This window comes from Geospiza fortis, unplaced genomic scaffold, assembly GCF_000277835.1.
Source record: "Geospiza fortis unplaced genomic scaffold, GeoFor_1.0 scaffold397, whole genome shotgun sequence".
Classification (NCBI taxonomy): domain Eukaryota; kingdom Metazoa; phylum Chordata; class Aves; order Passeriformes; family Thraupidae; genus Geospiza; species Geospiza fortis.
This window is the reverse complement of record NW_005054537.1, coordinates 62,307-83,977: the sequence shown is the minus strand read 5'-3', so window position 1 is coordinate 83,977 and position 21,671 is coordinate 62,307. Positions and strand designations below refer to the sequence as shown.

The window sequence follows — 21,671 nt, the reverse complement described above, 5'->3', positions numbered from 1 at the left end:
CCTTGTGCTTGTGAACTGGTACTTCAGTTCTGTAAAATGATATTTTTAAAGGGTTCACAGTGTTTGATTTTGAAGTTGACTTGAAGCTGCTTATGAATGGTGGATGGTATATGGAGAATTTAGAATATGATTAGTTTTTAGTGCTCTGAATTAAGGATAAATTTGATTTGGAATTTATTTAAGTATCTAAATTGTGTAGATGAGTACATTGTGTCAGAAGACAGGAATAGTGTTTCGAGATATATTCTTCCATATGTTGTGCTTTATGAGTTTATCTTGGAAAAGGACAGTTAAAACTCTTACTTCTGGAGAAAGCAACTTTAGAAAGTAAAGTTATCATATTTCTCTGCTACTTTCTCTCAGCAGAATGTTCTATTTTATGTTGCACCAGCTATTTAAAAGAAGGCTTAATATTTATGTCGAACATGATGAGTTTAAAATAATTATTTCTGAAATTGAACAATGAATATTGACTGTCATGAAATATTCGTTTACTTCTGATGAAACCTTTCTCCAGTGAGGTCAGTTGGTAGGAAGATTTCATCATTTTTTTCTGTAGCTCTCAGAAAAAAACTATTTACCACTCATAAGTACAAATGCAGCCTGAAGTTTTGGTTGGAGTGTGTTATGTGAGACACCTTGTCTTTTAACACTGTTACTTGTGGGAAGATTGAATCAGTTCTGTTTGTGTGTGTGTGTGTGTGTGTGTGTGTTGCACTTTGACATGCTCCAGTGGTGATTATTTCAGGAAGCTGTTTTAAAAAAACCACAAGAAGTCAGAAAAAAAAAAGGGTTTTTCCAGTCATCCCAGAGTCTCAAAAGCCCTGGCAGTTCAATGCTGGAGTGACTGATCCCTAAAGGATGTTCTTGTGAGACAGAAGTGGTGGTGGAGAAAGTGGTGTGTCTAGTCCTGAGACACTGCTCTTCCCAGGCAGCTGCACTGGGATCTCTTGGTTTCACTCCTTTCACCAGACTCTGCACTGCAGCTGGGAAGGGCTTTGATTTGTGATCTTTGTTGGATTTGGCTGTGACAGTTGTAATTGCCAGTAGCTCTAATCTCTTTATTCCCTTCTGCTAAATCCACTAAGATTCATGAGTTGGATCTAATAGAAATTATTTTATTTCTAATCATACATGTTCCATTGATGTAAAATAGAAGGAAAATAATGACCTTTTTTAATGTTTAAATGTAGACTGTGAACTCTTCACTGTTTTTAAAACAAGCAAACTCATTGCAGGAGCACTTTTGGATGTGAGGGTTAACTCTGTAGGTTCACTACAAAGAATTGGAAATTAATTTCTTTTGAGCGCTTGAGGAATAAAAATACTGTCACTGGTACTTGTCAGATGCAGATGATTCTGTTTAACCTCCAGCAAAATGGGCTCTAGTATGGACTAAGTTGTCTAGGGCTCTTTAGACTAATGGTACAAAAAAGTAGCAATCACAGCCATGCCTTTAAGCAGTGCTGGGACAACGTACATTTACTTCCAGATTCTTTTGTAAAGGGGAGAATCAATAAATAATCATAGAACCTGCAGTTTATAAAGCAGAAGAGCTTCTAAGAAATCTGTCTAAGGATGTGGTATAGATATGGCATAATTATTTTGACTGCTCCCTCATTAAAAAATAAATATCTTCACCTCATTCTTACTCAGATTTTAAATACCGTGTTCTAAAAGTGAAAGTATTATTTTTAAACTAAATTGTCCTAAACTGTTGTGTCATAATCTGCATGTTTTGATGTATTCAGTGGGCTTGTATTTCCTTTACAAATACAACCACGGAGGTAAAACTGCAAAATTTAAAGCTTTTAACTCATGAAGTTATTTGGACTCGCATGTTAATTTGTTTTTCAAAACTATTTAAAGAACATGGAGGTAGATACTCAAGATGCTGGAGATTTTATTTTTGTTCCTCCACAATAGGGTTTTGTAGAATTCTTTTAAAACTTGACCTGGACTTAAAAACTGGAAAAGTTATTCTTAAGAGACAGTGTTGTTGAATATACAGGCAAATTTTCAGGGTTCTGTCTGTAGAAATAGACCCTTTCTCATTCTTGAAAACAAAATAAATGAGTCTTTTTTTGTGGTGTGGAACTGACCAACTTGATTTTTGTATTTCAAATAGAACTTCACATTGTTGAAAGACCAAAGTATTCTGGAAATAATGCTGCAAACTTCACAATTTACATATGCATGCTGTTCATTCTGGGAGCTGCTGTAGTGGTGAACTTACCTGAAGTGTTCAGTGGATTTCTTGAACAATGTTTCAGCAAGTTAATTATTTCAGTTATTTCAGTGCTATGATCCATATACTTAGTTTATGCTTCTACTGAAGTCACTTTGTGAACTTGAGTCATTGTCTTAGTTATATATGCCTAACTGAGCTCCTGTTTAAAAGGGCTAAATGCCTAAGCATTTTATAAGATTACTTGGTTAAGTGTGTATTGAATTGGCTGTATGTAAGTGCATACTTAAATTAGGCATATACTTGTGTACAGTACTGACCAAGGATCTCAGTTAGCATGCAGACATACCACTATCAGACAATTTCTGCCATTGGATTTAATTGTGCCGTGTCTCTTCATCCATAGAAACCTGCATGGGTGGCTGTTTAATTGCCAGATGCCAACTGTTCAGGATAAGTTCTGGTTCATTACTCATTTGAAAAAACTTTAATGCTTTGATTTTCAGAACTGGTACATAATTCTGTGCCTAATTTGCATGCACATCTGCTGGAACTCTACATTCAAAAGCCTGTTAGTAGGCCTGCATATTAGGCAAGGTACACAAAATACCTGATACTTTTGAGCAATCAGGCAAATCAGGTACACCTCCCATTGCATGCCTGACTTCAAAATGAGATCTGTTAAGAGTGCTGAGCATTGTGATGTGGTGGCTTAGATTCATGCATGTTTTTTAAAAAAGTCCTGGAAGTCATTATTGCACAGTTAACTGCTAAGTGCTAATAATTTTCCTATTTTTCTCTCTTAGTTAGCAAAATCAAATGGTTTCTTACATGTTGAGTTGCAAGGTGTCTCAAAATTTAACATAAATAAAATAAATGTAAATAGGAAGCATGAAAAAAAAGGGTACCGTTATTTTATCTGTTCTGTTCCACCCATGCTACATATAAGTTAAGTTTCCTTTAGATTTGTTTTGTCATTCAGTCATATCCAGCTGTAACCCAAACTTTCCCGCAGATCTGTAGAGCAGGTTTGCAGCACTTGTTTCTTTTCATTTTTTAAATTAGTATGTTTTCCGTGGTGTCAGTTGGAACGCATATCGCTAAACCTGCATGGTGTTTTGAAACCTACCTTGAGTTTTTCTTTTCGATAACAATATTAGTCTTCAAATTTTGGATTTAGATGTTTTGTAAAGAAAACATCCATCTGACATGTTTGTTAAAACATGCAGTTTTAATCAAGACAGGAAACCACTGGCACACTTTTTATGTATTACTTGACTATTAAAACAGTATTGAATTAAGAGCATTTACTTATATTAAGATCCATGGGGAAATACCAAAGGACTTAGTTGGTTAGCATATGTACAGTTATGCGAGTAATTTTGAACAGGTCATAAATACCAGTGTAGTTAGAACTTCCTTCACAAGTTTTTTAGTTTTGTGTTTAGTGTTTGTGCCAGTTTTAATCCCTTTGCATTTCAAATTTAAAATGTACATTTAATTGTAATCACAGTTGTTTAACATTTAATGGTTTTTGTTTTGGAGGTACTTTAAGGCTTCATGTAGTAGTCTAATCATGGCTAACATTCAATGAAACCAACATTTAATTCAATTAGTTATTACTTACTTTTGGCGTTACAGGAGGATAATCAGGTTAAAATAGCAGGAAGTACTTATGTTGGGAAAAGAGAGGTAGCTTAGCCTGATCAAGCTGAAATTATGATTTTCTTCAATCTCAGTAAATTTAGAGTTAATTTACCAGTTTCAGATGAACTGAGATGACTGGAGTATGAGAGTACAAATCTTAAGTTTTTTCTATTCTTCCTTCCTCCACCTTCAACTTCACTTGTAGTGTGTATTCTGTGCAGTCACAGTAGTTCAGTAGTTTATTATTTTATGTTCTATTTATTTTTACATTCTAAGTAGGTAGCACCAAAGGAATAAAGAAAAGCACAAATTTCAGTCAGCACATACTTTTTTTTCTTTTTTCCGTTTTTTTTTCTTTTTTTTTTTCGTTTTTTTTTCTTTTTTTGGTTTTCTTTCTTTTGCTGATTTGGTTATTTGCCATTTCTGGGGATTAAACTTTAAAAAATGTTCTTCTTTTCTGTATCTGATGTTCTGTGTGCTATTAGTGATGCAGCCAACACGAACGGTTGTCATGTGTAAAACAACTTTCGATCACCGCGAAAACACCGCCCTGGGAAAGCGTCCATGCTTGATATCGTTTGGTTCATGAACGTTAAGTTTCCAGTACAGGTGACCCATAGCTCAAAGTGTTAAATAATTATATACATTATTCAGTTTTTAAAATAATAATCCATTAATGAGATTGCTAGTCTTTGAAGTTTTGCTCACTTTTGTTTTTCCTAATAGAGCAGGGTAAAAGGAAAAACTTAAGTTATTTGTTTCTTTGTAAGGATCTGGTAGATAGATTCATTGTTATTTATTACGTTTTTAAATGCAAGGGTAATTGTAAAATCATAGAAAGAGTAACATCTGGCTAGTGTTCCAACTCTGTGTAATGCTTTCATTTGCTTCTTCAGGTAAAAACCCAGATGAAGCCAAAGCCCTGTCTCTATTGGCGCCTGCTCCTACTATGACAAGTCTGATGCCTGGTGCAGGGTTGCTTCCTATACCTACACCAACTCCCTTGACTACAGTAAGTGAAGTTCAGCATCTGTATAATTTCCAGTTTCTTCTGTTCTCTGTAGCCATTTCTGTGGACAGGGAATGAAGACTATCTGGTCAGTGGATGTTGCAGTGAGGATTTAGCTGTGTTGACTCTCCTGAGGATTGATCAGAAGATATCCATGTGCTACCTTCCCAGGGTTTTTCTTTCAGATTACTATTTTCCAAAATAGTGGGTAAATACTGGTTTTGGTTTTTGTTAATTTTTAATTGCTGTCCTACCTTGTAGGTCATTAATTTGGTCCAGTTGGTAGTTACCACTGACAAAAAATTTCTTAAAACCTAAGTCACATTTACACCAGTTCTTCGGAATATTAAAAACTGCAGTAGACACTTTTCCTTGATATCTCTGTGGCAAGATTTTTAACTGTGAGACTCTCTTAACAATGGTTTCATTATGAAAAGTAGAGGAGCTTGGTTATGCTATTTTTCCTCCATTCCCTTTTGCCTCTGTAAGCCTTTCTTGACATCAGCGAGTTGCTGTGGTTTATTGAAGGAAAATTTAAGGTTAAAATATAGTAGTATTTTCCTTTGTTACATAAAAGAAAGCACTGATGGCTTATTAAGAATTCCCCACACTTCTTAGAAAATTAATTTCTTGTAAATGCAGTTGCTTTCTGGGTAGAGAAAATTCAAGCCAGGAACTCAATGGACCAATTTTGTAGTGATTTTTAAGTGACTTTTTATAACATTTCAGAGGAGAATTTTCCATTTCCAGTTCCAAACATGAGAGCTGTATACTTTTCATATTTAAGTATGAGTGGAAGAACTTAAAACATTCTTTGCATTTCAACTGTAATTAATTTTGTCTTGGGTGGTTCATTTGTCCAGAATATGCTTATGTGTCCTTTGATCCTGAGCACTGGAAGTTCCCTTCTTGCCTTGCTGAGCAAGATCTCAGCCATTCCTTATCTAGTCCAAATAATTGTTTGCAAAAAATAAGTATACTAGTAGTGTCGGAAAGAGTCTTACTCAATTTATTTTACTCTAAGCATTAGAGCCCGTATGTTCTGTGATTAATATAAATCCCTGTCCAGATCTCTTTTGTAAGATGTTAACTGATAACCCACAGAATATCTTAGCTATGGAAGCTTATTTCTGGGTAGATTTTTTTTCTTTAAAAAAACCTGTTGCGCTGTGACCTTTAAAGTATTGCTTGTACTCACTAGATCTGGTTTTGCAGAAATTCATCCAGGCAGGCAAGTATTAAGAAGTGGAATATCTTTCATCAGTGCTTGGCTGCAAAGTGTATTCTGTGCTTGTATTTTCCAGCTTGGTGTTTCACTTGGTACTTTAGGGGCTATACCAGCAGCAGCATTGGATCCTAACATTACGGCACTGGGAGAAATACCACAACCACCAATTATGGGAAATGTGGATCCGTCCAAAATTGATGAAATCAGGAGAACAGTCTATGTTGGAAATTTGAATTCCCAGGTAGCTTTTTTTTGTTTCTGTGTTGTGGAAATACTAATAGAAGGTGGGAAAATGTTATCTATGAATTCTAATCTTACATGTTAAATGAGTTTCTATTAGTTAATGGCAACATGAATTTAAACAAAACCCCCTAAATTTTTTTACTCATGATGTTTTGAATTTTGAAGTTCATGTGCCAGTCAGATTAGACCAGGCATTGTCAGAATGCCAGAGAATCCACTGTAGATCTACTGAACTACTTCTAATTGTGTGCTGATTAAATGTACAGTTTGCTTGTGTTAGATGAGCAATCCTCAGAAGTCATGAGATCATGGTAGCTGTCCTCCACAGCACAGTGTAGTTGCTTAGGTACAGTAAGATGGAATGATGTGTCCTCCTGGAAGTTGCAAAATCAGCATAAATGTCTTTCAATCAGAAGCTTGGTTTTTTGAAAGATGATCACATTAATTGAAAAATATTTGCTTTTGACTGATAGCAATGTAAGTATTACATTTTGTGATTTTTGGCTTCTGAAACAGCTACTGAGTGTAAAAGTACTATTGATTGTGATTAAATAAAACAGACTGGTAGCTAGAAGAAAGTCAAATCTAAATCCTTTAATATTGTTTGGATTTTTTTGCTTCAGTTGATCAAAAGTCACAATTAGTACCTTGGAAACAGGTATAAGGAAATTTCTTACCAGTTACTTCAGATTAGTTACCTAAAAAGTGGAAAATCCCATGTAAATTTCTTTTCTTTTTTTCACCTAGGTGAAGGACTAAGGGCTTGTGACTGTATAATTTAAAATTGTAGAATATTCTTTAGATTAGTGGAAGAAAATGTGCGCATCTTTAAGTCTTAAAATATAACATTCCCAAATTCATGTCACCTTTGTAATGATGCTGAGATATCATTCCAAAAATCTGCGGCTCTTAGACTACCCAATATGTTAGATAATTTTCATTGTGTAGTTTACTTCAGCTGAGCTCTTCAACTCTTTCCTAGACTACAACAGCAGATCAGCTGCTTGAATTCTTTAAGCAAGTTGGAGAAGTCAAATTTGTGCGAATGGCAGGTGATGAGACACAACCAACACGGTTTGCTTTTGTGGAATTTGCAGACCAAAATTCTGTACCTCGAGCTCTTGCCTTTAATGGAGTTATGTTTGGAGACCGGCCACTGAAGTAAGAAATTTATTATCCGTATTACTGTTGAATGAGACATTTCTTTTTATCGTTATACACACATTTATGAATTATGTGTAGCAAAATGGTGCGACTAATTTTTTTTTCAGTATATGAACCTGTTGTTAACAAACCAAAACATTTTTATCAATTCCAGTTTCACGGTTTGGCATAAATTTCTCTCAATAGAATATGTATAGCGTTGGGTAAAATACATCTATATTAATCTTGAGGTAGTGTAAGCTATAATAGTGAAAAAAAATCTTTAAAGTCCATAGTACTAATTAAGTTGTCAGTATGATGTGTAGTTAGTAGGTGTTAATGTGAAGATTTGATCTGAAATAGAGAAGTAACTTCCTGGACTTCTAAAAATATCGTAACATAAGAATACTGGGCTGCCTTTCTTTAAAAGTGATAAGATTTTAAAGTAGTAAAAGATACTTTGGATACTTGGAACAGATGGGTGTTTTACTAAACTTCTAGGTTTTTAATTTTATACAAAGTTGTTTCCTTACTTGTTTTTCATTTGCCCTGTTCAAACATTTAAGAATGAAAGGTTGTTATTTTTCTTTAATTTAGGATAAATCACTCCAATAATGCAATAGTGAAGCCTCCTGAAATGACACCACAAGCTGCTGCCAAGGAGCTAGAAGAAGTGATGAAGAGAGTAAGGGAAGCTCAGTCTTTTATATCTGCTGCTATTGAACCAGGTAGGTATATTGTGTTAATTAATAATTACTGAACAGGCGGATTCTGTGTTTACCTTGGTACACATTTCAAGAGTATTTTCAGACACAAGAGAAGAGTATCAAGAGGTGTTCAGTCAGTACATGTTGGGGAAGAAAACCAAAACACTCAAAATTCTGTTCATGCATCTAAGCAGTGGCAGGAAGCTTTTTATTTCATCATTATCTTGTTTTCAGATGCATATTTACTGAATGTTTTCAAACACGCAAATTTAATACTAAATCCATACTTAATGATGGCACTTTTTAAGTTAAGAGCACTTGAAAACATTTGAAAGAATATGCTTTCTATTTTTTGTTGTCTTTTAGTGCTCATTAGTTTTATGATGAGTATGAGCTAGCATGGTTCTGAAAGCAGTAATATTATGCTTTCCTCATCTATAAGCAGCAAGTGAATTTGGTTTCTTTTTCGTGATTCCTAAAGGTTGTATGCATCCTTAAAGCAAATGGGATCAGAGAATAAATCTGGGATAAATATTAACATATTGTAAAGGATTTCATTTTGTCGAGATTGTTTCCCTGTTCCTTGTTAACACTGAGATGCCAACTCAGGGAGGAATGTGGTGTTGTGTTGAGAGGTCAAACAGTGCAGTGGTGATTTATGTTGGCTTAACCTGATTGCAAAATCACAGCATGAAAAAAATCTCAACTTTGTAAACTTTCTGCTTCTTTTCGTTGGCAACTTTTTGCCATTCTTCTTATTAACAAACCCAGATATTGTGTTGGTTAGATAGTGTGGAGTCTTGAGGGTTATTTGGGGGGAATTATTTTCTATTGTGTTTTTTGTTTAAAAATAAAAGAACTCCAGCACTTTATTATAGTTAAGCAACAGAATAGCAATTAGACTCTTAACTGTGGTGAGCTCACTGTTTAGGTTTCTGTTGACTTTCTGGCCTTCGGTCAGACTTTTCAGCCTGTTCTGTTCTTCCTTTCTTCATACGAAACAATGAGGAATAAAACTTCAGTATTTGTACAGTGTTTGAAATATCTAAAAATACAGACAGTAATACTTATATTCTATGTGTGCTTTCAAAATTATGCCGTCTAAATTTACTCTATTTTTCTCAAGTTATTAAAAAAAATAAGAAGGTAATTATATTAAATAAATAGAGCAAAAGGAGGACGTGTTATGATCTTGTGCATTGTGGCAGCAACATAAATCCCATTCATAGTAGAGCTAGCTGTTTATAATTATCTGGTTTATGTGTACTGCTGCAGGATGGCTGCACTCAACGAGTATATGCAATGACTTTCTTGGATGTTTCTGAAGGATATTTGCAAAGAAGGAAGATGTGCAGAGAGTAGGCCCCTTTCAATATATGTGGTACATTCCACTTGTGCCAGATTGTTAACTGGGATCTTTAAATGTTCTGAGCTTACACTGCAAAGTGGTTTTTTCCTCTCAGAGTCTGGAAAGAGCAGTGAAAGAAAAGGCGGTCGATCTCGTTCCCATTCTCGTTCAGAATCCAGGTCTAGCTCAAAATCCCGATCTAGAAGGAAAAGATCACACTCAAAACACAGGTAGGTATGCCTTTTGTTTCAGACTGAGATCATATTGGGATTTTTTGCAAGGTGTTGGTTACTGATGCTGTAGAGATTACTAACTGGTTTTTGTTCAACCATGCAGTAATTTCAGTATTATCTTGTATTGGCACAAACCAAGAGAAATTTTAGAAGATAAGCTTTTCTTTCTTTAAATGTGGAAAACCTGTTCCTTAAACAAATGAAAACTATTATATTTTACTATGTTTTGTTAAATTATGTAATATTGCCACTGCCACTTTTGAGAACATGCTGAAATAAAGCCAGTCTGACCTGTTGAAGCAGCTTCATCCATAAAAATAATCTATCCTTACTGCTTCCCTGTTTTACTGTTTTATATAACATCATTTTCTCTGTGACATAAAATTTATTGAAGGTTGTGCTTTGATTCAGTTGCAATAAATTACACTTGCAGTTGATTTGTATTTCTCTGCTGATATGGAGAACAAAGCTGTAGCTAAAAAAATGGCTTTCCCTCTTCTTAGTATATTTTACTGATGCCATTTGGAACTACCTAAAAACAGAGGCCAAACAAAATTAAGGGAATAGGGTTTTCATACTTTTATAAGTTTGGTTTATTTGCATATTGGGGATTAATCTTTCAATTACAGCTTCAAGTGATGAAGTAATTTACCCCAAGTTTGCTTTCCCCCATAACTCACTTTTGTTTACATTTCTCGGGGCCTGAGAAAGTAAGGTGTCCTTGATTCCCAGGCCTGGAGAGGAATTGTTTTGTCTGGTCAAAATGGGAGAACAGTAGCTAACACTCTGTATGGAGTTACACACTAAGGAATTGCAGGATTACAAAAGTATGAAAAATATAACAGCTAAAATCCTGAGGCATCATTCAACTGTTTGTCTTGAGCTGTGGAAGGTAGGTGCGGTTGTTACTTTTTGTACCTCACAGTTCTTCAGGTTTTATTCAGTAATATATGTGATCCTTCTGTCTATGGTAAGTTAAACTTCGTGGTGCCTTGTGAAGTGAAGTATCCAATGATATGGTTTTCTGAAACTTAACGTGCAAAATCAGCTTTTTATTTTTGTTTCCCTGGGGAAAAGGGTCTTCCAGAAATTAGGGAGTATTTTGGAAAAAAATTTCAAGTGCTGTTCATCAAATCTGCATAAGACTTTTTTTTAAAGTCAGAGTATCTACACTTCAATTACAACTGAAATCCATGCTAACAGATCCTTTTATCTGGAAAGGTAACTTGACTTTATGAATTTAAATTACAAGGATGATAAACAGAGCAAAAAGAGATTGTTGCAGCCAAAGTCCTCTTTCTTTGACGTCTAAGACTTCAGTAAGTGCCTGGGCCTGGAAAGGAAATGAAATTTAACTTACTATTATTACAATCTGCTAGAAATTGCCAATCAGATTTTATGCAGTGTCATTTCGTAAAGACAACTGTTGTAAATTATAGTAACTTCTATTTTCCGGATTCATAGAGATTATTATGAAACACTGGTATAACTTAAATGGTTTCAAAGTACAGCATGTTACATATGGTGAAGCATAAAGTATCCATGTTTGCAAAAACATTTGCAGACAGTATGTTATTAAGGTGTCATTCTTGAAGGTGTCAGATAATACTTTGTGGTGACACAACAAATGTATACTGTTGTGTTGTTGGTTGACTTAATTTGTTTGAAGTTTCCGTATTAAAATATTTTTCTTCTGGTATTCTTCATTTAGAAGTAGATCTGGCAACAGATCTCTCTCAAGACACAAGGACAGACGCAGATCCCGAAGTCCTCTGAAAAAACGGTCTAGATCTACGGAAAGACGGAAATCAAGAAGTCGCTCTCGTTCTCGCGAGTTCTGTTCCACAACATGGTATTGTTAGCTCAGAATACAGTTCTTGAAAAAAAAAATTAACAAACCTTTTAGGTTACCATAAAGGGCGGAGTCTCATCTGTGGGACAAAAAGACAGAAAGAAAGTAAATTTCAATACTGAGGATAGTGGTCTTGGCTGTGACAGTTACCTATCTTTCTTGTAGCCTGTAGGGTGCCTCCAGGAATTAAATGATTACACTGAGGCCCCTGAACTTTGATAGTCTCATCTATATTTGCACTAACATCAAAGCTGACTGAAAAGAATAATTTTGTCAGACTACAACCAATAGTTGAGGAATATCCTGTGTAGCTTGTGAACCCACTAAAAAATTGATAGTACTTGTTTGATATGTATCTATTGAGAAGGTTGAATTCAGTCTGACCTTGATCCTGTATTATGAGAATGTGTATAAAGTTCTTGTGCATGACCTCTTATTTTCATCTTTGACTTTTCTCATATAACAGCAGGAACAAATGCATGTGTTGGTTGTATGACATATATACGTTTCAGGATGTAGGATCTGTGTATTTTATCTAGTTTATTAGTTTTTATGTCTGATCATCTAATTATTAGACTGTGACATTTTAACAAGATCATAGCGTAATTTTTTAGGGATGAAGTAGTGAATTAAGCTCAAACCAAAAGTGCCTGTGTAAATACCTTCATGAATAGAAGTCTTGGTATGTTCTTGGTTTCATTTCTGTAATTCCCCTGATTTATTTAAAGGGAGATATGTACTTAAATTGTGCAGCTGCCTCTTGTTCTAGGAGGTAAGTTTTGTGGGAAAGACAGCTGCAAATCTGTGGACCTATGTGGAAACAAAACTAGATTGCATAGCTGACAGAGTTTTATTGTGGATCCTTTTTATTCTCTGTTTCTGCTTTTTGGAGCTTCTTGAGTCTGCTCACTGGAAGGGTGAAGTCCAGTGAAATCTCTTATAAATTAACTAGAAGACATTTCTTGGGAGGCTGTATGGCTGGTATTATGGGGACTCTGTGCTGTTTCATCTTTATGATGTTACATTCCATCTGAGACTCCTAATGAAGTACTTGACGGAACCTGGGAATCAAAGTTGTCAGTCTGTAGAGCATACAACAATCTGCTGTTAATTTGCAGTTGAGAAGGAGATACAGCCAAACATCACTTCACAGTTTGAGGAAAGTTTGAGTGCTTAGGATCTTTCATGTGTGGAGTCTCTTTTAGAATCTGTAAAAATCTAGAATAGATACCAATAGCAGGTAACTTCTGTCAGGCTGGTTCTTCTTGACACAATAAGGTGTGCTAATCAATTTTTCTACCTCTTTCTCCTGTTTCTCTCTCTGAACAATTGTTCTTTCATTATGTGTCTCTGTACTGGAGGGAAAAGATGTAGTCTTGCATTTTCAAACAGTCCTATACTAAAATGTAATTTTCCAACCAAAGTTGTTAGCTAATTAGTTTTTGTTTGACTTGATAACTTGAAAATCAGATGGAATTTTCCTCACTATTCTTTTTATGAATATCTATCATACTTCCTGTCCCAAAGAAGCTATTTTCCTTTCTTCTGTTTTTACTGTATTAGCATTTTTTAGTAATTTTCAAATTCCTAGTGACATTACAGATGGTTGAATTGTCTTGATTAAGTTTTCATCTTACATCGCCTTGTAAGGGAATCTGGTGACATTTTGTCCATGTTTTCTTTTTATTTCTATGTATTAAGTGGTGTTGGACTGCCAAGCAGTTAAAGGATATCTATGTGAGAGAAAACTGTAGAATATGAAGACTTCTGTCAGTCAGCTGTCATTATTCATTTGGCAATGATTAATCTGAAGGCCATTTTACGTGGATACATTTTTAGTAAAGAGTGGATTTACAGATTGTAGAGTTTGTCTCACTCCTGACAAAATACAGAAAATTTATGTATGTATAATTACATAACTGAGGTGAACAGACGCATTGTCTCCAAACACAGTAGCATCACTTGGCAGATAGTGGTTTGGTTTGGTTTTGGCTTCCCCTCCTCCAGTTTGGTTTCCAGACTTTTCCTAGCTGTATATAGCTGTTTATTTCCTAGCTATATATAGCTTTTTCTTATTGCGAACAGGGGTGAAAAATTAAAATATTGAAGAATTACTATTTTTCAACAGAGATGTGCACTTTATCTTGATGTATATTTAAAAGTTAGTTATAATATTAATTGGAAAGTTCAAAGATGAATTAATGGGTTTGTGTTTGGCTTTTCACAGGGACAAGAAAAGAGACAAAGAAAAGATCAAAGAAAAAGAAAAGACCAAAGAAAAAGAGAAAGACAGAGACCGAGACAAGGAGAAGGATAGGGATAGAGACAAAGATAGAGAAAGAGAGCGAGATAAAGAGAGAAACAGGGAGAAGGACAAGGAAAGAGATAAAGAGCGAAGCAAAGATAGAGAGAGAGCCCGAGACAAAGACAGGGAAAGGGACAAGGATAAAGATAGGGACAAGGAAAAGGAAAAAGATAAAGATAAGGAAAAAGACAAGGAAGAGGTAGATCATAACAAAGAAAAAGAAGATACTGAGAAAGAAGGAGAGAAGGACAGAGAGAAGATTAAGGACAAGGAGGGAGATAAGGACAAAGGAGGGGATAAAGAAAAGGACAAAGACAAAGAAAAGGAAAAAGATGGGGATAAGGAGAAGGAGCGAGAAAAAGAGAGAGATGATAAAAAGAAGAAAGATAAGAGATCCAGAACACCCCCAAGAAGCTATAGCTCTTCAAGAAGATCTCGTAGCTCCAGCAGGTTTGTTTAGAATTTTTCATGCTTGTTTTGTTTTGTTCTTTTTTTTTTGACTTGTCAGATCAGTGAGACACCATCCTAACTTTTATGTATTGATGTCACCATAGCTCTTATTAAATAAATTTGTATTATTTCTGTTTTGTAGATTTTCCTTTCAAGTAACATCTGTTATAAAAAGCTCTATATGATGCCTGATATAACAGAGTTTCTTGTTGGGCTGCTGGTGCTTGACTTTTGTATAACCATATTGTATAAACTTTGAGGACAGTAATGAGATTATTTTTGTATGTATATGTATGTTACAGACAGCCAAAAGTTCTGACCAGCATCACATGCATTATCTTTGACCTGATGAAAGTTTGAGTCACTGTTACATAGTTCTTTCATTACTTACATACTGCAGCATTTTGGTCTCTAGATCTTGCAAACAGTTGTTTTCTAATACTGCCTCTCCAGCCTTGGAAGAGACAGATACATTGTTTGTCTGATGGCCAGGTGTAAGTTAAAAGTAACATTCCTTTACACTTCTGACAATAAGCAGGAAAGCAAAGTTGATGTAGCTGTTGGTTTTGGCTCTGAGGGGAGCTTAACTAGCGGGAAGCCTGGATAAATTTGTTGCAGCAGAAGGAGGCTGTGAGATTATAAACAATCTCTGTAAGCAAGCTCAGGCATATTCTAAAAGCAGCTCAGTTAAGTTTAGAAGCATTGGTGGATAAAGTCCTCACTATTACATCAGAAATTAGGGAGTTCAGTAGTATTGTACCCGATTTAAACAGCAAACTATATCTGTAACCTTGAGATAATGAAATGCTGAACAAATTGGACAAGTTCTGCCTATTGTAATAGTTTCACTAGACAAAAGGAGAACTCCTCTAGTCCTCGAAATTCATTAGTTCAGGGTTCACAGAAGGCAAAAAAAGGGTGTAATGGTTTCTGAACATTGTGTTTGTGTCATGAAGTTTATGGTAAAATATTGTTTCTTCATTAAGCATATGCAGCTTCCTATTTAAATGAGTGGAAGACCCACATAGAGATACTTCTGTCAGCTTTGAAACCATTTTTTTCAGTCCATAGGCCTCAGAGTTTTGAATTGGATAAATGCATAAAAATATGTAAGGGTTTCACAATATGTATAGGAGCGTTGGTGGAAAACCAGGCTCCACTGCTGAATAGTAGGTGTAGTTAGATGGGTGTTACCAAAAACTCATGTTCTAGTTTGCAATAATTTTCCTCCCCTTTAGGAATCTTACTAGTTAAGAAAGCGCTATGGGAAGGCTCCAATGTCATGTACTTGAGCAAGGAATTCTTGTGAAAATTAATGCATTTCTTCTAGTGCAGTCAAAAGTACAAAACTGTACTTTGATATAATACAGATATTGTAAAACAAGGGTAGTGTTCTTTTGAAGCTGGACACTTTTTATTATGGATTTACAAATTTTTTTTCAGATATAACTATCCTTGAAGTGCCAATGCAGAGGTCAATACTGGTGAATGTTGTTATCAGGAGCTTAGACAGGGGGACAGAGTGCATCCTCTGTAGCTTTGCAAACAACAAAGAACCAGCTGTGGGGGGAGGCTGATCTGCCATTAGAGAAACTTTAGCAGATGGGAGAGATGGACTAATAGTCATCTCATGGACTTGAACAAAGAGAAAGGACAAGTCCTACACCCAGGCAGGAATAATGCCATTGCACCAGTATAGGATGGGGACTTGCTGTCTGCCAGGTCCTTGCAGTCAAAGAAACCAGCTATGTTGTGAGTAGGTCAAGAGAGGTAATTCTTTCCCTCTCTCCTCTGGTAAGGACACATTCAGAATCCTGTTCTGGGCTTCCCATTACAGGACACATTCCGATGTACTGGACTGAGTTCAGTGAAGGGCCGTGAAGCTGATAAAGGACTTGGAGCTTCCTTCATACAAGGGAATACTGAGGAATCTGGGATCATTTAGCCTGGAAAAGAGAAAGCTGAGGAGCATCTTACCAATATGTATGAATATCTGATAAGAGCATGAAGAAGACAGAGCCAGCAGAGGCCTGTGACAATTAAGAGGTGACAGGCATATATTGAGCTATGGAAAATAAAGGGGATTTTTTCCTAATGTTGAAATTACAGTTTTGCTTGGCAGACTGGAACCAGTTACCTCAAGGGATTGTCTATTCCAACCAAAAATCTGACTGGATATGGCCCTGAATAATGTACTCTAATTGACCCTCTTGTAACGCGGGGAAGGGATAGTTTGGACTAAGTGATCTTCAGAGGGTTCTTCCAACCTCAGTAATGTCATTGCTTTCTGACAAGCAATTCTGTGTAGGTTGGGTTACCTTAGGCGTCTTTCTTTGGTGATGGATATTGTGTAGTTGAAATGGTTGCAGATCTTTCCAGTGAAGATCATTCAACAGATAGGTATTTCAGTTGTCTGAATTTCAGTACAGCTGTTGACTGCTGATCATGTAAAATGTGAAATATAAGTGTAAACATAAAATATTGGGCAAATAGTAATCTTTTTGGAGAAGAGGTGAAGGTGGAATAGGACAATACAGGACCTTCTAAGTAGAACTAGATGGCAGCTGACTTTGCTTTGCTGACTTGCTTTGCTCACAGGGACTGGAAATAAGATGGTTATTTGTGATTCCTGGCTGAAAAAAGAAACAGACCCAGGGAAGTGAAATCAGTTGGAAAAGGAGCTATCTTATAGGCTAGCAGAGCCATTAGCACCAGATGACATGCAGAATTTTATTTCCATGTATAATTAAGAGACACAGGATCACTATAAAATTATTCAGAATTTGTTTTTCTTAAATTTTGCTGTTTGTATTGTGTAAGACATTTAATGAAATGGGTGCACAAAAATCTTTTTATGTACAAATGTAATAGAGATGGGAAGAGATGTAGTGGGACACAGTTAAGATTCTTCAACTTGAAATAAGAAAAGCAGAAACTGAAAATAAAATATAATGAATAAGCAGTTTCTAGTTTTAACACAATTGCTGAAGCACTTGATTTGCAGGTACATGTGCTGGAAAGCATAATTAAGTGAGAATGTATTCAGTATAGCTGAAGTAACAGCACTGAGAGAGAATAATCAATTTGTAGTATCCTCAGTTAAATAAAGGTGATGATCAATATGGAGATGTTCAAAATGCATGTTAACTAGTGAACAGCTGATTAGTGAGTGATATTTACTACGTGAATTTGAGGCTATTTTATATTTTTAGTTTATTAAAGATAAATGAAAATCTTGCTGAACAAAATGATTTGGAAATCTTTACCTGTGCAGTTTCAGGACATCACTGTATTGGTTTTGATGAGAGTTAAAATTTCTTCCTAGCAGCTGGTACAGTGCTGGAGTTTTCCTTTTTTGCCTGCTTATTCTCCTCCCCTGGTGGGGTGGGCCTATGGAGGTTGATGGGCAAAGGGGGCAAAAGGCAGAAAATGAGCAAACGCCACTCAGGATTTAGTTGTCATCTGGGGTTAAACCATGACAGTTCTTTTTTGACTTCTTTTGTTTCCTCACCAGTCCGTTCCTTGTTCAGATTTGTCATGCTCTGCCAGGCTCTATTTTGAGAGTTCAGGAAAGAACACGTTAGTAATTGCAATAAAATAACTATACTAACAGTAATAATTGTAATGGAGAGGGCATAGAGGGATAAAGTCCAAGAGAAGCAAGTGATGCACTACACAATCACTCACCCCTCACTGACCTTTGGCCAGTTGGATCAGCTCTCCTGGCCATGCTCCCTCGCAGTGTCTTGTGTACCTGCTTGCTGGCAGAGCATGAGAAACAAATGTCCTTTATTTTAGGATAAGTAACAACTAAAACATCAGTGTATTATCAACATCATTCTCATACTGAATCCAAAACACAGCACCGTTCCAGTTACTAGAAAGAAAATTATCCTGGCCGAAATCAGGACAGTCACAGTAGATGGTATATGGAGTATCACTGTATGGGTTGGTACTCTGATAGGTCAGAATATCAGTCCATATTGTGATACTGACTATAGTTTAAGTGTCCTTTCCTTTTGTTACTTATCTAATAAGTGTTGATTTCTTGCCTTTTCTAAATATTGAAGATTTAAATATTCACAAATTGCAAAAGCTGTTTTGTTTAAAAGTAAATGTGCTGTATCTAGAAGTTTTAAACTTCACTTTTTTTCTTCAGTTGTTCTTCCAATCTGCTTTTCCTGCTTTACAAAGAGTTGACAGGAAAAAAGTAGTCTTATTTTGACAGATGGCTTCTGCATTTATGTTAAATGAAGTTGTACTGACTCCGTTTTTGCTTTAATTTAACATGTCCCTCAGTATAAATGGCCAGTTATTTCATGTTTTGTTGTATTCAAGATCAGACTCCATAATGGCAACTTCAGAAACTCCATTTAGCTATGTATAACAGTTGCTTTGTAAAACGCTTCAAGCCCTTCCATGTGTTACAGAATGATGACATTCTGTTTGCTAAGCAAGGACCACTTGAGAAACAATAGATTTTATTTATTCTGACTTGGACAACAGCTTGGGCTTCACTTTGCACTGTTTTCTTCTAAACCAACTAATTCTAGCTCATACATTTACTGAAATTACAGTGATCTTTAGGTTGTAATGTTACGTTTTGAATTTCATATTGCTCAAGTTATACCTTTTGTCTTAATATAGTTCCTCATTCAATTGAGTTATTTTCCTGACTGAAGAAACTCTTAACTGATGCAGTATTACTGACTTCAGGGTGTTTTCATTGTTATCAAGCATATAAGAATTTAAAATAATTTTTTTGAAAGGGCACATCTTTTTTTTCCTACACTGGCCTTGCCTTTACCACTAAACTGAAGCATACAAATTTTTTTTTTAGTTTGTACAGTTCATATTTTGTTGGTAATATAGACTGTCAAATTCAGTGGATAATGTTTATATCATTGTAAGAACTTTCTCTTTTTATCTCCTTTGAGTTTATTATTTTTGGGTTTTGATGACACTGAATTTCTTGGTCCCATAGAGAAAGGCGTAAAAGGAAGAGCAGAAGTCCCTCCAAATCTCCTAAAACATCAAAAACAGCAAAAAGAAAGTCTTCACGAACTCCTTCTCCAAGAAGGTCAGTTTGATGTAAACACAGAAGTTAATGATTAGTAAAGATGGAAGAATTTGTACTAATTTCACTGTTTTACTGCCTTTGTGCCAGTGATTTCAGATTATTTCAGTTGGTCAGTATGATTCAGTTTTAATTTAAAACTAACTCAAAATTTTAACCAATTTGAGCTCTGGTGTTCTTTCAGTGGTATAATTTCAAATCAATCAGCATTGCAGATTTCTTCAAATCAATAAAATTTCTTTGTCTGGTGCAGATTAAATTGCTTTTTTCTTTGCAATTACAGTGTGTGGTGGTCATATAAAATGTTTAGCTCTCTTCAGCCAAAAAAGAAGCCATAATCTTTGCAAAAGGATTTTTGGTTAAATTTTGGGAGATTTTTTGAAAGTCCATGCTGGGTGTTTAGTTTGCAGTCAAATGGTTTGAAGTTTGTGTCGTTGGATCAAATCCTAATTTGAATAAAAAATTTCTGAAACAGAAACAAGAAAGAAAAAAAAAGAGAAAGAGATACAAATAATGAAAGAAGAGAAAGAGAACGCTCCACTTCCAAGAAAAAAAGTAGTAAAGAAAAAGAGGGAAAGGAGAAATCTGACAAAAGCACCACTACTTTGAAGGTAAGATTGTGTGACCAAGTGATCAGCAGAATGAAGTGGTAGTGAAGCTGTTTCTGAAATGTTCTCTCTACTTTTTCTCATTTTACTCATTTCTTCTATTTCTCCTGTTCCTTACCAAATTAGTGCTGCTTGAGTTCAGTATTAGTTAGTTGGGGTTAGTAGGCCAGTTTAAGTCTACATATCTGATCTTCAGTTGACCTGTAGGTGTTCATCTGCTTAGGTTACAGAAACACCTTGTTTCTCTTTTGTGTTGTGTGCCCTATGTTAGGGCTTGCTTGGCTTCCTACTTTTAGGAGCAGGCAGACTATTGACTAACAAGCAGTATTCAGGGGTGGCTTGACTGTGAAACTGAAAACATTACTTCTAAAATAAACTCTCATTGAATTGGTCCTGGTCTGTACATTGGATTCTATAGCAGTAAAGTTGAAGAGTTGTGAAAGAGTGGTATAGGATTTCCCCCTACAAAATAGAAAGTACTGCAATTAAGAAAAGAAATAGAAATATCTTCAAATTGTTTACTCTTAGAATTTGAATAGCAGCACACCTTTAAAGAGTAGTTAGTTGTGCTCAGAATTACTCAGCTGTTACAAAACAGCTGGTTTAGGTGACTGTTCAAATGCTTGAGGAAGTATCTTACCCAAGAACTCTAAAAATGCATCAGATACCTGACAAAAAATGAGGAAGAAAAAATGTTAGTGAAATCCTAATTTCTGGAGCTGCTTCTCATACTTTCCGTGGTGCTGCTTGTTCTATAACTTCATATATGAGTTTATTTTAGTTAATAAAGACAGATCATTCTGTGGCATAATTTCTTAGGTGCTGGGTTGTTACAAGTGCCGAACTTCAGCCATATGAAAAGAAAGTGTATTTTAAAAAAAGGTGGGGGGGCAAAGAAGCTCACACATCTATTTTAAAATTTGCAGACACAAGATACACATGTAAAAAATAAGTCATAGCCTGTAATGCTAAGAATATTATTTTGTTGTCAAATAATTTTATCTTTGGTAGGACAAAGGTAATAAAGAAGATCAGAATTCAGAAACTGACAAGGAAGTAGACAATAGAGATACACAAAGGACAGATGAAGTCAAGCTACAACAGAATGGAAATTGTCAACCAAATGAGGAAAATCTCTCAATTAAAATGGAAGAGGTTTAAAGCAAAGAGTGGACTTCTAATTCAACTAAGGAATGATATCCAAAGCATTTTATTTCCCAGAATGAGGAAGAAAATGTCAAAGCAATCAACTTGAACGTGTTGATAGTACTAGTAGCTCCTTCAGTTCATGTGATAGCTTTGTTGTCTTCTTGCTGTAAAGCAAGAGAGCACAGACCAGTAGTTAATACCATGAAAAGGCAGATGCCATCAGAACTATTCATCTCTGAAAATCCATGCATTTCCATGATGGCTGTACTTGTAAAATGATTTATGTTAAGTTTTGCTATAAGCTGTTACAAATAACTAGAAACTGAAAGATGTAAACCTGTACTTCCCAAAAAAAAAGCTGAAGATATGCATTGAAGGTTGTTTAAAATACTGCTTGTTAATGACTTTTGTATTGTTTTGCCCTGTAGGTTAAAAAATCCACAAAAACTTTAATGTGTGCTGTTTGATGTGCTTGAAAATGGTG

The 21,671-nt window shown here is 35.4% G+C and overlaps 1 protein-coding gene across 2 annotated transcripts in view; it reads left to right on the top strand.

Moving 5' to 3' along the window:
* The window catches only part of SREK1 (splicing regulatory glutamic acid and lysine rich protein 1), a 27,557-nt gene extending 5,886 nt beyond the window's left edge, over positions 1-21,671 (top strand). The window contains exons 3-13 of one of the 2 annotated variants that reach the window (XM_031063867.1): positions 4,321-4,444; positions 4,732-4,847; positions 6,149-6,313; positions 7,298-7,476; positions 8,056-8,186; positions 9,629-9,743; positions 11,458-11,598; positions 13,826-14,353; positions 19,338-19,433; positions 19,906-20,041; positions 21,050-21,671. In XM_031063867.1, coding sequence (XP_030919727.1) covers positions 4,785-4,847; positions 6,149-6,313; positions 7,298-7,476; positions 8,056-8,186; positions 9,629-9,743; positions 11,458-11,598; positions 13,826-14,353; positions 19,338-19,433; positions 19,906-20,041; positions 21,050-21,199 — 1,704 coding nt within the window. In that variant the 5' untranslated portion in view covers positions 4,321-4,444; positions 4,732-4,784 and the 3' untranslated portion in view covers positions 21,200-21,671. The remainder of the gene's footprint in view (positions 1-4,320; positions 4,445-4,731; positions 4,848-6,148; positions 6,314-7,297; positions 7,477-8,055; positions 8,187-9,628; positions 9,744-11,457; positions 11,599-13,825; positions 14,354-19,337; positions 19,434-19,905; positions 20,042-21,049) is intronic. The other variant, XM_031063866.1, reaches the window with a different exon arrangement.